The sequence below is a fragment of the Electrona antarctica genome (genome assembly GCF_951216825.1).
Source record: "Electrona antarctica genome assembly, chromosome: 3".
Taxonomy (NCBI): Eukaryota; Metazoa; Chordata; class Actinopteri; order Myctophiformes; family Myctophidae; genus Electrona; species Electrona antarctica.
This window is the reverse complement of record NC_136808.1, coordinates 48,442,590-48,459,609: the sequence shown is the minus strand read 5'-3', so window position 1 is coordinate 48,459,609 and position 17,020 is coordinate 48,442,590. Positions and strand designations below refer to the sequence as shown.

Below are 17,020 nucleotides of genomic sequence, written 5' to 3'. Positions count from 1 at the left end.
CAGTTGCCTCGCGGAGCCGTCTTTTGTCCAGTGTCCACTCTGGGTCTGGAAACGGCACTTTTTTTACCGTTGACAGCAGTAGAAGGTCTGCTGCTCGGAATTTTACACCTCTCCCGCTTAGCAGAGAGTGGGGTGTGGTAGAGGACATCTCCCTGAACACGTGCGTATGTCACAACAGTTGCCTCGCGGAGCCGTCTTTTGTCCAGTGTCCACTCTGGGTCTGGAAACGGCACTTTTTTTTACCATCGACAGCAGTAGAAGGTCTGCTGCTCGGAATTATACACCTCTCCCGCTTAGCGGAGAGTGGGGTGTGGTAGAGGACATCTCCCTGAACGCGTGCGTATGTCACAACAGTTGCCTCGCGGAGCCGTCTTTTGTCCAGTGTCCACTCTGGGTCTGGAAACGGCCCTTTTTTTTTTTTACCGTTGACAGCAGTAGAAGGTCTGCTGCTCGGAATTTTACACCTCTCCCGCTTAGCGGAGAGTGGGGTGTGGTAGAGGACATCTCCCTGAACGCGTGCGTATGTCACAACAGTTGCCTCGCGGAGCCGTCTTTTGTCCAGTGTCCACTTTATAAAGTCCATGCACTCCAGTGAATAGCATTTTTATTTAGATTTTAGCATTTAGATACCTTTTTTACGTTATTTAATTACTTATTTTTTACACAGAAACATGTGTCTTTACAATACCTGTAATGTAATAATACTAATAATGTAATGTAATAATTTAATTAACGGCACTTTTATTCTGAAAGCAACCGGATGTCTTAAATTTGCTAGCTCTCAAACAGGAAGTTCTAGATTTGCCAAAAGAACGGAGCCGACATTTAAACAGTGTTCCATAACTATAGCCTTCTGAATGCCTGTGGGTAATAAGATTGCTTGCAACATTAAGATTTTAGATACAACAGTGCTATCTAGTGGTCACATCGAAAACTTACTCAGGTTTATTAAAAAAAAAAAAAAAAAAAAAGTGAAGTGCTCTTATCAGAGCCATAGAGTAAGATAGAGTTACGACATTGAGGGAGCAGAAAACAGCCCGGTCACATGGATCATGTACTTGCGCGAGCCCATAGACTCCATTGCATTCCATAAACTTCCGGTGTCCCTATTCACCAACAAAAGTTTATGTAGAAGAGGCTAAGAGCCACCATTGGACTGGTCCCATGAAGTGAACAAGAGTTGTCGTAACTCAGTCTTAATCGATGGTTCTGGCTCTTACCATACATCATCTGAATTTGCTACCTACACAAAAAGTTTCCTGGTTGTAATGGGTTAAGAAATCCATAGTATAAAGTGACAGACAAAAGAAAAAGGCATCCAAGGCGCTCTGATCACATTAAAAATCCTTTATTGCTGGGGATTCTCACAAATACAATTCTTCAAATGGATCTGTGCAGTTCTATGACAATGTACAAATCGAACAATTTTAACAAATGTAACATCTTTGGGACCTCGATCTACTGTGAAAGTCTGCGTTTCCCTTATCTCATTTCAATTTACTTTTCTCCCATGAACTGGCAAGAAGCCTCAGCTTTGTCCCATCAAGCATACAAAGCATCAGCCTTTTCCTTGACGAAGTCAACCATATCCTTGATCTGCTGAACCTGTTGGTGTTGGTGTTCCTCTGTCAATGCCGACATGCCATGCATTTGTCTTTTTTGATTTTTGTCTTTTGTGCATTTCTGTTGATTGGAAGGGGTACAAGATAAGTTATAAAACCATGATTAAATACTCAATTTTGCAATGTCCAAATTGAACTTCCTACATGTAAACCATTTGATAATCATTTCAGCAATGCTTGTAATTCTTAAAAAAAATATATATATATATATATTCTCACTGACCATGTTCAAGTATAAATTAAGGCTTAAGTGGTTGAGGTAGATGTTAATTAAATAATATTTGTTGTCCAAGTAACAAGTCTGAACGGAAAAGAAAGATTGTTTCATACTGAAAAAAAGCCAGTCACTGGGGATGTCTTTGGTGTGACCAGATCTACACCATCTAGTCCAGTGGTAATGGAGTGGGGGTCTGGGGTCCCCAAATTATTTGATAAAGCATCACAATCAGCTTTTTCTGATTTCACAATTGCCGTTTTTGACTTCATTTTTAAACATGATACTTATGGGGGCCCCTGGCACAACATTTTCAGATGGGGTGCATAATGCATATTAATTTGGGGGATGGGGGTCCTAAACATGAAAATGTTTGAAAACTGAACTGGTCTAGATTTACTGTATACCATCTAGTCCAGTGCTACTCAACCGTTGGGCTTAATATATCTGCAGACCGTCATGGCCATACCAATACAATTATTTTATTTTATAGTTTTGAACAAGATTGTAGGTATTTTATCGTTTGATCCAAGATAAAGTGATATGGCCTGATGTCAGCCGAGTATTACTTAATTCACCTGTGATAATCTGTTCTCTACGTGAATGAAGCCCGATTTTGTAACGTCATCATTAATCACAATGTTTTTGTTCAGTGAGGTTTGGCCTTAGAAATGTGGCTTTTTACTGTGCAGTCCTTAATGTTTAGACTAGTCGTGTAGTCTGTTGCAAAATACAATTTTAAACGACTCAAAAATACTGAAATCTTTAGCTTGCGGCCCTTGGACTTTTGCAATTTTGCAGAGTACCCCCTGAGCCATCTAAAGTCGAGCAGCCCTGATCTAGTCTGACGGGTCAGATAGTGTCAAGTCATTAAGTTAGCTATAGTTCACATGTTGTACCTCCAAAAGGGCCACGTGTTCGGCAGCAGTGGATAAGATAGTGGATAGGTTGTTACGCACTGTTCGTCTCTCTTCAGTGGTCTCAATCTGCACCAGGTGGTACCTAGGATACAGATTAAGTCAATGTCTAAAATCAGAGTTGGGTACGAGTGATCAAATAAACACACCCAAATCAACTACCTTTGAAATATAATATACTGCAATTACAAACATCTCCTCCACAACAATCATCTCTTCAGTTAACCCATTTAGAGGTTTATTAAAAAACAGAAATCCTGTTGCTAATCTATACACACACACACACACACACACACACACCGCAACATCTACAATGACACAGAAGCTTTCCCCGTTTTAGAGGTACAGGCTTTCCCAATCTTAAAGGGTTAAATGCAATAGGTTTCGACAGTAAATACAGTGAGAAAACACCAACTGTTGCTTTGTGGCTTTCAGTTTCTGGACAACTTCATCATTGCCACTTGTAAACATTTTCTGCAGGAGTTTCTCATGGTCTTCAATAGACTCCTTCTCTGCTGTCAATTTCTGCTCCTCACATTCCATCTCCTACACACACACACACACACACACACAGAAGATTGATATTAAATCAAAGTGAGACGCAAAGAAACTTTATCCAGATGGCGATGCATCAGAACAAACAGCACGGTTTTGACTCCCTTGGTCCCACAGAGGACCCACTCACACACAAAGCTACGAGACCATTTAGGCCTGGGCCTTCACAACATTATACACTCACACATTTTACCTGCATGTCATGTTCCAACTGTAGATCGAGTTTGCAGTTGTTCTCTCTCAGTAGCTTCAACTCTTTCATCTTGTGTAGGATTTGGCCTTCCATCTGAGACAACCACATTTAACATGATTAATATCTGGCTGGTACATTACAACCACATTTAAACTTAACAGATTGAAACAAGTTTTGATTTAACACAATTTAAACCATTTTGGACTGAGGCCGATTCTAAAAACACCTTCTAAATCCTGACCTAAGTTCTGAAAAAAAAAAAGACTTCTATAGCATCAACTTTTAAATACTGTACAGAACCCCAAAAGGGGTTCCCATGGCTTAAAGCCAAAATAAATCCCAAGACTTTACATTTTCAGACCATGTCCCAATATATGTTTTGTAAAATGTTGGCCTACCCCTGTACTAGACGGGGATAAAAGTCTGTAAGAGAAAAATAAATCAAATTAATAACATACATTTTTGGGTTGGTAAAATTATGTTTCCCCAAAGTTTACTGAATGTGTGTGCCAATCCATGCTTCATGGATGGAAGTAGCTTTTGAAGTTCTGTTGTATTATATTGCTAGTCTGGCCAATCAATTCAAATATTTATATCTTGAACTTACTGTAGGGCTTGAATTCACATGGTGAATAGCAGTGTGTAAAGTTAAAAAACCCAGAGGAAGACAATTATAGGCATGTAGCCTTCAGTAGTCCATTATGCACCTTGCATAAGATTGCAAGAGAGAATAAAAGTCAACTAGGCTACAAGAGAAACAACCCATTGGTTTGGCAACCAACATTGGATACAGGATAGGTGGGCAGTGGGCACAATATGACATCTGGGCACCTTAACATCTGGCCATTTTATCACAAATGAAAGAAAAGATTTGAAAAATGGTCATTAAATTAATGTAAATGTGAACGTGCCTGGTACATTGTCAGAGTTAATTTGATCCTTCAACTTATTGCTCGCTCGTTATTAATTAAGCGGCGGAGAAAATTATTATGAGGATCACTTTGTTGCCCCCCTGAGCCCCTCATATCACTTCACTAGCATAGCAAGCCTGCTGTGTTGTGACTGCTTCGGTCATGTCATTCACACCACGGCAATCTACTGTACACATACATACCCCCTTAATATTTTTTTGCGGAACTACACCAATCTCATTAATGCACCCTACAAACCCTCCCGAGCGCTCAGATCAGCCGACGCAGGGAAGCTGGAAGTAGCCTCCCTAAAAACACCGGGACAACGTTCCACACGCCCCAAACTCTTCTCCCTTCTGGCTCCAAAACTATGGAATGCACTTCCCATTGCAATCAGAACTGCAGCTTCGCTCCCAATCTTCCACCAGTCGGAAAACGCACCTCTTCAGACTCCATCTTAGCCCACAGTACTTTGCCATAGTACTTGACCTAGCCTAGAACTCCTACAGGTGTATGAAAAGGCTCAACTATCTTAGATAGCATTTTTATGCAGACTTAGAGAGCAGTTTATGTAGACTTATAGCATTTTATGTAAACATAGCACCGTAGTTTATCTGCAGTTTCACTATATACATTTTCCACTGTTATGCCCTTAGCTTATGCATGATAACGTATGCATTACCATGCTTTTTGTCTCCACCAGGCCGAAGGCATGGGGAGAGAGTATGTTTTGCACTCAGTCCGTGTGTGCGTGTGTGTGTGCGTCCGTCCGTTACCAGCTAATCTCCGGCACCGTTGGCCCGATCCATGCCAAACTTTGCACACTCCCTGGATGCCAACGATGAACCTCTGCCCCAAATATTCCTCAACGGCCTGTTATAGCGCCACCATGAGGCCAATTTAGGCAAAACACATTTCTGTACATTACTCGTACACATTTTATCCATACATCACACAATTCGGTATACACTATCTCCATAGTCATGTGATCAACACGGATCTGCACCATTTCCCATCTTCCTTCCTGATTGGCTAAGATTCGCTTCCAAAGCTCACATGATTGGTCCGTTTCGAACAAATTGCCACAAATCACAAACACAGTGCAATTTCCGTGAAATTATACACGCACATTTCCACTAGGCTGAGGACGACATGACACATTTGTTTTCTCCAAACCAGCCTCATGGTGGCGCTATAACAGGGCAATTCCGGTTTTTACCTATAACTGCATCGATCTGTGTACAACTTTGTATGCGCACTCCCTAGAGGCCATGGAAAAACATTTTCCCTGCATCCCTCCACATCTGCCGGTTATAGTGCTACCATGAGGCCGATTTCTGCAAAACACATTGTTTATATTAGTCGCACAGATTTCAGCCAAATCTCATGCAAATCGGTATACATGATCTCTGTAATCAAGACGAGTCAGTTTGATTTCTCAGATTCTACACTGATTGGCTAAGATTGCCTTCCAAAGTTTTCAGGAGTGGCCAATTTTGTACAAAATGCTGCACATCCAGAATTCTATCCTCAGAGATGCTATGAGTGATCTGGCTCTGCATTTCCTCAACAAAATGAAGAAAATTGTGGCAAAAAACAAACAAACATGTTTATATCACTCCTAAACATCTTGCCAAACATCACACACACACACACACACACTCCTATCCTCCTGGTGGAGACCTGTGCCCAGAAGGGCACTTTTTCTAGTTTATTCTCTGTTCTTGCTTAAGGAGAATTCCATGCTAGAAGGCTTTCTTACCTTTCTTTGTAGTCGTTACATCCCCACCAAACAGGTCCAGGTGTTTTTTTGTGCAAAAACTCCTTATTGGCCATTTCCCCTACCATAAGCATTGAATGGGGCTATGGGGTGTTGTGCTAATTCTCTTATTTCCATCGAAATTAGTAGTAAAGTGTGCCGCTTGGGATATTATTTACATTATGAAGAGAGGATATATACAAAAATATCCTTTGAGCGATGGAAATAAGCGAATTAGCACAACACCCCATAGCCCCATTCAATTCAATGCAATTCATTTAGGGCTTATGGTATGGAAAATGGCCAATAAGGAGCTTTTGCACAAAAAAAAAAAAACACCTGGACCTCTTTGGTGGGGACGTAACAACTACAAAGAAAGGTAAGAAAGCCTTTTAGTATGGAATTCTCCTTTAATGTAAGTCTCTCTGGATTAAGAGTGTCTGCTAAATGCCTAAATTGTAATGGTCCTATGAAATCCTCAGGACGGAAATCCGTCTCCAGGGTTTGAGCACTTTAAGCCCTGGGTTCCCATCCAGAAGGGTAGAGTTACAAAAAGCTAATTGTTTCATTAGGTTTTTATATTATATTGCATTTGTAAATTAAATTATATGCATCTCGTTTACAAATCATGTTTTTATTATGGTCGAGACTCGAGGCCATGTATAAGCAATTTGGGCTTCTTGCCTCCTCCTGGCACGTAGTTTTTAATTGTGCTAAATCAAAAGTAGCTAAGGTGTTGCACAGCAAAAAAGGCTGCTCTACAAGCTTGCAACACCATCGTATGTATAAAACTGGGCATAAGTGGTTAAAACACATGCATAGACTCAGACTGTGCCTGTAGTACGGCAGCAAACAGGTTTCTTTTCATTAAAGTGGGAAATTTGGTATATAGGTTTTTTTTTAATTGGCCTAAAATATTGCCTATATACACACACCATACCATTCAAAGTCAAAGTCATACGATTTGTCACACACGTTACCGCAGTGAAATTTGTTCTCCGCATTTGACCCATCTCTTGGAGCAGTGAGCCGCAGCCAAGGCGCGGTGAGCTGCAGCGTGCGCCGCGCTCGGGAATCATTTTATTAGTAGATTTGACCCCCAATCCAACCCTTTGATGCTGAGTGCCAAGCAGGGAGGCATTGGGTCAAATTTTTACAGTCTTTGGTATGACCCGGCCGGGGATCGAACCCCGACCTCCCAGTTTCAGGGCAGACACTCTAACCACAAGGCCACTGTCTGGTAAACATTAACATCCTATAGCGTGTGACATGTCAAACTATGGTGTGGTCATGATTCTGAATCCATTTAAATTAGTTTTGCACAAAACACTCATAGCTAAAAACTGCCATACCCATTTGCTCAAATGTGTCCAAAATGTGCTGACCATCACATTTGTGATGACGGCTATGGCCGTTTTTAGCCCAAGGAGTATTTTGTGCAAAACTAATGCTTGGAATGGGTTCAGAATCATGGGGGAAACTAGTTTTAACACTCGCATGCTACTTAAAGCAAAATGAAATGTTGCCATTTTCGCCTTATAGGATGTTAAGTATGGTCACATATAAACCCCTATAAAAGAAAATGCTCAATACCAACAGCTGGTCGGCAAGTGGATTCATGAATGTACGTATGTATAGACAATATTTTAGGCCAATTAAAATAAAAACCATATATCAAATTTCCCACTCCACACCCCCAGCTGCCAGACTACTAGTTCAAATAGTATTACTTCATCTCTTCCTCACTCCTGGTGGTTTAATGTTTACTACGTAATAACTTCATTACCTCCTCATTAGTCCCCTAGTATACGGTAATAACTTTGCACTAGATTACCTCCTCATTAGTCGCCTGTAGACTGAGCTTCTTGTTGGCCATTTGCTCAATCTCTCTCTCCACGTCAGCGATCATTTTCTTCAGTGGCAACTAAACATATGACAGAATGACTAGATAAATATGTAGCATACAATAAATCTAAACATGCATCATACAAACTACACATCTTGGCTTACTACAATTATGCAAACTCTGAATGCCATATAGGTGGCTTTTACCAGACAATCAATATGGATTCAGATCCATAAGTTACATACCTGGATCTGTGCTTTGTACTTGACCTTGATAGCACCAGGTTGATCCATGGATGCGGTCTGTATCTCAAAATCATGTCCACAGGCATTCTCTGCAGATGCTGGGAGCAACTTTAGCCTACGGGCCATCTTATGGTACTCTGCCACTCTCAAGAGAACCTGTGATGGGGAAGCAATTTTGACTTTAAACAATACCATTAACCAGTCTTTTCACAGTCAGTTTGCACTCTTCAGACACAGGCACATACAGATCTCCATGTGGGACACAGACAGACAGTTAAAATGGACCACATGTGCGTTCCATCGAATTTGCGATTGTTAATTGTTCAGTTTAATTGAATAATTTCTTAACGGCAATGAAACAACTATTAATATACATTTCTGTGCAGCACCACAACGGCATTGAGTTTTGTATCTAAATGAGCACTGAGGATTTCACTGTGTGTACTCTTGCGTGTATACGCACCCGTTCCTTGATCTTGGCCAGACCCATCTCTTCCTGCCACGAGTGTTGCTCTGCCACCTCTTGAGCCTTGACGAGGATGGAGATTTCCTTCTGGAGCTCCATCTTCTCCCGGTTGAGCCTCTCCACATCAGCTGGAGTGTAATTCTGATTATCCAAGAGTTGCTGCAGTCTGGCCCCCTCTTGGGTCAGAGAATCAAGATGGTGGCCTGTGAAGGTAGAGTGGGAAGGATAGCTAAGACACACTGAAACAGTCCAACTTACGGTTTCAGTAGGTGGGGACGGGACTAATTATTTTAACTACAGTTCCTTTGCTTGCAGACTAGGGTACACATCCAGTTGAACCCATCCAGTTGTACACATCCAAATTAACCCTAGTGTCAGTATATTCTTGCCATCATGGGTGAACATTTGGCAGAAATTGATTATCTACCATCCCAACACAATGCAATTTTGAGCTTTTAGATGGTGGACTGAAATACAGACACCTGGGGTACCCTGATCAAAACATTTGTGGGGTTTAAGTGGTCAATACATGCAAGGCTGCATACCATTAAACGAAACCAAAAGGTTTCTGTGTGGAATGTCAAGCAACAGGCTAGGTAAAAATGGAAGCAAATTTACCAACAGCCTGCAGCTCTTCAGCCAGTCTGGAGTCCTCCCTTTCCAGACTAGTTCTGAAGGTCTTAAGCTCACTAAGGTAGGCGTCTATTTTCTGGAGGTCTGTCTGGAGCTCATCCTTCTCGAGTCTCATCTTCATGAGCGGATCCTGGTGGTGAGAGTTCTGATTAATCTCTGGAAAATGTTCTGCACAAAAAGTTAGGAGTCACTGTTTGCCCCAAAAGCATGTGCTGAGGATCAATAAGGTATCAGTCAGTGGCATCATCACGTGTGTATAAATATAAACATGAATTAAGCAAAAAAAAAAAGTAGTCTCAAGTCTATGCTCAATCGATCAACCATCCTGAAAACATGCAAAGGTGCAAAAGTTGCAAAGTTTCACATTTAAAAAGCCTATATTTTAATGGCTTCAGCTCAGCAAAAACCTTCCTGAAAACATTCAATTTCTATGAATGTGTCCTTAGCATATTTAAATACAATTTCTAACGGCACTGGTGGAGCACTGTAAAGGTGCGTGAATTCAAAATACCAACCAAATGTTTCTCCTTCGCCAGCTGATCCACCTGTTCAGTCAGTAATGTGAATTTGTCCTCCATTGACATCAGCTGGGCCTCATCCACACTGTATGCCTTTTCTAATAACACGAGCAGACAAAACTGCAATCAATGCTTTTTCTTAGAACTGACCTGTACAACAAACTGTCAAGTTCACTAAAATAATAATTAAAGATGTGCAACATCCCCCAAATACCTACCAAGTTCTGACAGGAATAGACAATCCTCCTTTTCTAATGAGTCGGTTCCCTGCATGCACTTGGTGTACGTGTCAGCCACCATGTCTACACACAGCTATGAAAGACATTCAGAGAACAAAAATGAGTGATCTTGTCATCAGACCGTCATTTAGAAATAAAACACATCCATCCAACAGATATTTAAAGCTATAAAAATATGTTTGATTACTTTTATTGTATTACATTAATGGGTACCTTGCTACACTCCACAAATTCTCCAGTTTCTTCAGAAAAACCCTTGAGCAGGTCCTCACTCTCAAGACCACGGGAGATCTGACAGAAATAGAACATTTTAAATATTATCGAGATCTGACATAGACAGCACATTTTAAATGTTATTCATGCCAGTACATATTCTTGGTTGTGTGACGGTGTTGCACTGAGAATAAAAGCAGCTCTTCTGCAATCGAGTCGAGATCTGACAATCATTCAAAAATCCACTATGTAGTTGGGAGTTTAGTGTGTAATGTAATCCAATACATCTTACAAATACTGCAGGCAATCCTTTTCTTTGTGACGTGGAGGGTAAAATGGCCTCAGAACGTACATGTCTGTGAATGCCATGCGATTCAGCATAGCACGCTGCCATTGTTATGCGGCATATTTTGCTTTGCAGTCGCCATTGTGCAACCATCTGCAGATCGGAAGGGACACAGCTCACTCCTTAGCTACAACACTGGAAAAACTATTTTCTAGTTGAGAAACACCCACGATTACTTGCAAAAATCTTCAGCAATTAGTTGCCGATAAATTACTACATTGCTGGCAACCAGTTTAATAAGCGATTTGATTATGACTAATCATTGCACTCCTAGCGACACCAGTGCACAATGAAGTATATAGCAAGCCTTACTTTGACCGTGTCAATGAGCCAGATGAGAGCTGCCAGCAGCTGAGGCCATGTGTGTGGAGCTCCAACAGAATACATGGCGCTCTTAGACAGAGGAAAGGTATACCTTAAACCACAAAGAGACAAAGATGGTCAGCAGAACGGTATACATTAAACCACAGAGAAAGATGGTCAGAGCAGAGTTCAAGCAAATCTGGCAAGCCGCCCATTACATTTTGAGTTACAGAATATTGTATGAAACCAGAAATCTTTGCCAAAGGCCTTGAATCAGTAGGGTTCAATCGTATTAGTAAAAAGGAAATCTAAAAACTCCCTTTAATACTGGTATATAGGCAAACAATGTTTTGCCTTTACCTCACGGCAATTAAAAGAATGTTACTGTTTATACATGTGTAGAAGTACGATGGTATTATTCAATTACCCGAGGTCTCTCAGCAAATGAGGTACCTCCTCCTCCACTTTGGATTTAGGCAGCACAAAGGTTGGGTCCAGCTGTTGAAAAAGGAACTCAAACACTTTGAGAAATTCCTTGGTAGAGGGAGACTGGAACGTTTTGGTGGACACCTCTCCATACGAGTTTTCTGAGAGGAACTAGAAATAAAAAGACAATCAAGATACACAGAACCAAAGAAATCCTAAGGCTGAAAAGGCTTGAATGTACAGATCCAAGACATGGTCTTAGGCCCTAGGAAGTAAAGTCACTTCCAGAAGAGGCTAGGCCAAGTCTCTCAGCTAACACAAGAGACACTTCCTTGACCCCAAGGACTGTCTAAAGACGAGACGCGAAGACCGTACGGGCGACGCCATGTTGCTCCATGGAAGGAAAGAAACATGCGCAGTTGAGACCAGGAAGTTGTACAGTACATGCACAAGTTTGGGCATGTACAACGGTCTTCGCGTCTCATCCTCTTTAGACAGTCCTTGCTTGACCCCAGGAAGAATAGAGGCAGTGACTAGTGGGGGGGGGGGAATCTAAAATAAACAATAAACTTCCTCTTGAATGAGCAAAAGGTTAGTTCCCCCCCCCCCCCCCCCCAGGTAAAAGCTGATATGAATGTTCTGTTTAAAGTGGTGGAAAGACAGGGAAAGGCTAATACTGAACACCCAATCAAGTATGACCACTATCAGAATACAGAGTTTAAAACTCTGTACACAAACAGTTAACAAAAACATCCTCCCTCCACCAACGGAGGTAATGAAGGGTTCATAGTACCTCACACAGCTTCCTGACACACTGCTGCACGTAGGACTTGTCGTGCAGAGGTCTGGGGTCCTTCATTTTGTCGGCTGTTCCCAATGCTCCAAACATGCTATTGCGTCCTCCGATGCTGCTTTTACGGTTTAGACCTACTCCACTAGCCCTGTAGCGATCAAGTTCATATTAAAACATTCTAATGGGTAAGTAGGTGCAAATCCAAAATGTTATCATTGAATATTAAGTCTATTATAATTTTCTCTTTTGTGAGTTACATACCGAGCGCCAAAGAAGAAGAAGGTGGTTTTTCTCTCCGAGGTCCCAGACTGGGGTTTTCCGAGGTTGAGCTTTCCATAAGAGGGTTGTGCACTACTGTAAATACATTAAACCCCAAATGATGAATTGAAAACATACTTGTGAGCAGGGGCTAAAAAACAATACCTAAATGGGAGCAATGTAAATTATGTTGACACGATCCATTTCAAACACTTCTAAAGACATCAAAATTAAAACACTTATAATGCAAATGTCCACACAGTTTTAACTGGGCACATAAATTCAAGTTGATATGTAGCAGCATCCTAGTAACTTTCCAGCTTAACATCCATGATTATGGCAAATACAAAAGCTATTAACTTCACTGATGACGTAGGCACCACCATTGTTAAGGTTCCTTCGGGTATGGGACATTATGAAAAAAAAGACAAATAGAAATAATGTTAAGCTGTGAATCATTTTCTTACTACTAGAAACTTTGAGGACCCCCAGGGCCAAACCCACCTCTGTGGTGTGGCATACATGCTCTGCCTGCTTGGATCAGCCACCCTCAAAGGCTTCTCTGACATTCTGCTGCTAGAGACCGCAGTTTTCTTCTTTCTGGAAGAAGTGATTCTAGCATCGTTAAGACTGATGTCTGTCACAATTATTACATAATCTCCTAATCGCAATTATTTGAGATAAACAATTATTTTTGCATTATCAGCAACAGTTTCCATGTTGAACATTTTTCAAAATTAGAAATGGTTGATCCGTTTTTCCTTATCTTGTACATTACATATGAAGATCGATTTGTCTTACAACAATAGAAATGGAATACCGATTTATAAAATGGTAAATGGTGCATTTATATAGCACCTTTATCCAAGGCGTTTTACAGAGATGTGCATTACATTCACCCATTCATACACCGATGGCAGCGGAAACCATGCAAGGCACCAACTAGCACATCGGGAGCAATTAGGGGTTCAGTGTCTTGCTCAAGGACACTTCGACAGTAACTCTGGGGGAGCCCGGGTTCGAACTGACAACCTTACGGTTACCATCCAGGCACTCTACACCCCTGAGCCACCACCGCCCATCATCATAACAATCATGAACACTCAAATATGGGACCCTTACTCTCCTGGGACTGTATGACGCATAACATAATGAATGTTAATAGTTTAAAAGTTAAAAAAAAAAAAGGAATGGTTGATCTACAAGCTTACGTCACAAATTATGTCTTGTAATGTGATGTCTGATGCACTACTAGCGGACTAGCACAACTTGAACTTCCTTCCAACTCAACTGGACATTGATACTGGACTTGGAGTTCGAGGAAATATTAGTTAATGTGCCATTTCTACGGCAGCCATAATAGTGACTAAACAAAACACATATTACCAGAAGTTACCAAAAACACTCATTGGGCCAAAAACAACCATAGCCACTTGCCCAAATGTGCTGACATCACATTTGTGATGACGGCTATGGCCGTTTTAGCCCAAGTCACATATTATGCCAATTGTGGAAATTGCTCAAATGAAAGTTAGCATCTGGCAGTTTCTACATGCTGGGGACCCATACTCAACATTACTAACATAAAACCTTGGTGTACTCAACATGCCTGGTTTCACATTCTGGCACGTGGACTGTTAGCTTAGCCCTGATTCCCTGAAACATGACAGTCATAATGAAGAATGAGCGTCACGTCACGTGTGAACCATGGTGGCTACGGTGTTTGGTCCGACGATTCATTGATCCGATACCCCTAACCCCTAACCTAACCATAACCGCAAGCACGGGAGCAGGCGCTAGTCCGAGGTGCGGACGCATGTCGAACCAATGCTCCGTCGGACCATAGTATGCCTCCCGGTGGCGGTTACATGACTGGCTAATGTTAGCTTAACATTTCAAGCAGACATAATGAAGAATTGAGGAGTCTGAGGACAGAACTTGGCTGAGAAAAGTAACACGGTCTGAAAATGCTATGATAGCATATGTTAGCATATGCAGTTGCTTATGTTACTTACCGGTCCATTATTTCTTGTAAGTGAATGAAGGTTTATTTATTGTTAACCGCGTGACTAAACAAACTTGCCAGCTCAAGCCCACTGATGTGTTGCTGCCTGAGTGAGGGAGTGCTGCTGCTGCTGCGTTTTAAATACACCGCCCTGTTGGATTGAAGGGCGGTGCATTTGACCGTGATTGGCAGTGGTGGTCTGGTGGAAAGTACCAGAGCCTTAGGGCGCGTTCGGAAATACCACACCGGAGCGCACTCGCCTATTAGTTTACATTGCACAGTGGGCTCAGTGCGCTATTTCCGAACGCGCCCATAGATACATACATATGGCTCTGAAAAGTACTAATTACATTTACTGAAGTAGCCTACTGTACTGATTTCCTTCTACTCCCTGACTCCTTCAAAACCGCTCTCAAAGGACACCTACGGACGGACGGCTGCAATTCGAAACTGGCCTCCGTAAAATCTGAATCCCCCCCACCGCCCACCCCCTTTTCCCCTCACTGTATATGTTTCTTTTCCCTTTTTACCTCCCTTATGATGAATTCCTGTTCTGTTCTTTGTTTATTTGTACGTCTCTAAATGTTTTGATGAATTGAACAAGGTGGACCCTCTTGTAAACAAGTGTAATGCTTAATTGGGTCGTCCACTCACAGTTAACAGTCTTTGTATTGAGTTTGTGTTTGAAATGTACTGTAATTCTGCAAACTGTTAATACATATTTCAATCAATCAATCAATCAATCACTCCACTACATCTCAGAGGAAAATATTGTACTTTTACTCGACTACATTTATTTTAAAACTTTAGTTACTAACTTACTATAGTTAGGCCTATATTGTAGTATTGTGTAATTTTGATTATTATTATTACAAAACATACATTAACCACTTCAAATACCCGATCTACAAGCTCACAATGCATCGCGATTCTGAGCTTGTAGATCAGCTATTTTCTAAAGATTTTTTGAAAACTTGAAGTGTACATGGGACATTCTGCAATACATCATTCTGCAACTTCTGGCACATTTTGACCACTATAAAATGTTCAGATCATTTTACAACAATTTTCTTTTGCACTTCAATTCAATTCGTTTTTAGTTATTATCAACTGAAGTCTGAACTCATTTATATAAACTCATCACTTTTGTCTGATAGTATTGGTTTTCTTCATGTTTTCCAGACAAGGTTAGAGTACGCCCTCTGGAGCAGGAAGATGGCATTGCAGCAGCATCTTCCCTCCCTTTGTGAGTGGTATGTGAACTGGGAGAGGGTCCATGAAATTGCTTGGGTTGACCAGGTCTCAGGGTTATTCATCTGGGATTGTTCAGGTGGCCAAGGAACAGGTGCTCAAAGGTCTTCATATTGTGTGGAAAAAACATGGGACAAACCTTTTTTGGAGCCGGTTTCCACAGACAGAGGGAGCAGGGGCATGATTTGCAATTACATGGTCCAAAGTTGTGATGGGGATTTTCAGGGAGGTGTTCACCAATCTATTGAAAAATATATTCAGTTAATTTTAATTTCCCATGACCTAGGGGAAAAAAGGGGAAAACAAAAGGAATCCCGCACACTGTCTTCACTAATTACACTACAGCATTTTATTGAGTAACGTTTCAGTCTTTCAGTCGACCTTCATCGGGCCTGATGAAGGTCTGGCTGAACGACCAAATTGTTGCTCAATAAAATGCTGTAAGTGTAGACAGTGTGCAGGATTCAATTTTTTCTACTCCTCCAGTCAATTATCCGACGCACCTGTCCTCCGTAGGTGTGCAACTGTGCATAAGGACTTTTTTCTTCTAAATTTGCCATGACCTGGAATTTCTATAACCAGGGATTCTCTTCTTCCCATTCCATACACCATCATGTTGTTCTGCTGGGGTTTGGATTCCACCTTCTGCTGTAGGGTGTAGGCTAAAGATTGGGTAAGTGTATTTTTGGACAGAATCAAAAAATGTGTTTTACAAAAGTCGGCCTCCTGGTGGCGCTATAAAAGGCAGATGCGGAAAATGCAGGTCAAAGGTTTGTCCTTGGCCAATGGCCTCTAGGGAGTGTGCATGCAACGTTTCACGCAGATCGGTGCAGTTTTAGGTAAAAGGTGAAAAGCTGCCTCATGGTGGCGCTATAACAGGTCGTTCTGGAAAATGCGGGGCAGAGGTTAATCGTTGGCATGCAGGGAGTGTGTGTGCAAAGTTTGGCATCGACCGGGTTAACGGTGCCGGAGATTAGCTGGTAACGGACGGACGGACGGACGGAAGGACGGACGGACGGACACACACACACACACACGGACGGAGTGCAAAACATACTCTCTCCCCATGCCTTCGGCCTGGTGGAGACAATGAAGTAGTCTCAAGGGTTATGCTTAACAGGCATCTGTCAAAGTTTGACAATGTAGGCCTGCCCTACATAGAATATAAAATCACACCCGTGTGAAGTGAGGGGCACTCGTATCATCATACGTCATCATATATCATCTCATTCTAGCCAATCACAATTTGCGACCTCACTTTTGTCTTTAATGTTTGTGTTTACACAGACCCTCAAAGCTGGACATAG

The 17,020-nt window shown here is 41.6% G+C and overlaps 1 protein-coding gene across 1 annotated transcript; it reads right to left on the bottom strand.

The window, feature by feature from the left end:
• Positions 1-1,332: 1,332 nt before the first annotated feature.
• Positions 1,333-14,609, bottom strand: LOC306919982 (kinetochore protein NDC80 homolog). Its single transcript, XM_079496566.1, has 17 exons — positions 14,473-14,609; positions 12,962-13,057; positions 12,461-12,553; positions 12,200-12,347; positions 11,408-11,577; positions 10,990-11,092; positions 10,332-10,409; positions 10,098-10,191; positions 9,877-9,977; positions 9,347-9,491; positions 8,726-8,931; positions 8,263-8,418; positions 8,006-8,095; positions 3,502-3,594; positions 3,169-3,299; positions 2,736-2,838; positions 1,333-1,683 (listed from the first exon to the last, which is right to left on the bottom strand). Exons 1-17 carry the CDS (start codon positions 14,478-14,480, stop codon positions 1,543-1,545), a joined length of 1,956 nt encoding a protein of 651 aa, XP_079352692.1. The 5' UTR covers positions 14,481-14,609; the 3' UTR covers positions 1,333-1,542.
• Positions 14,610-17,020: the final 2,411 nt, after the last annotated feature.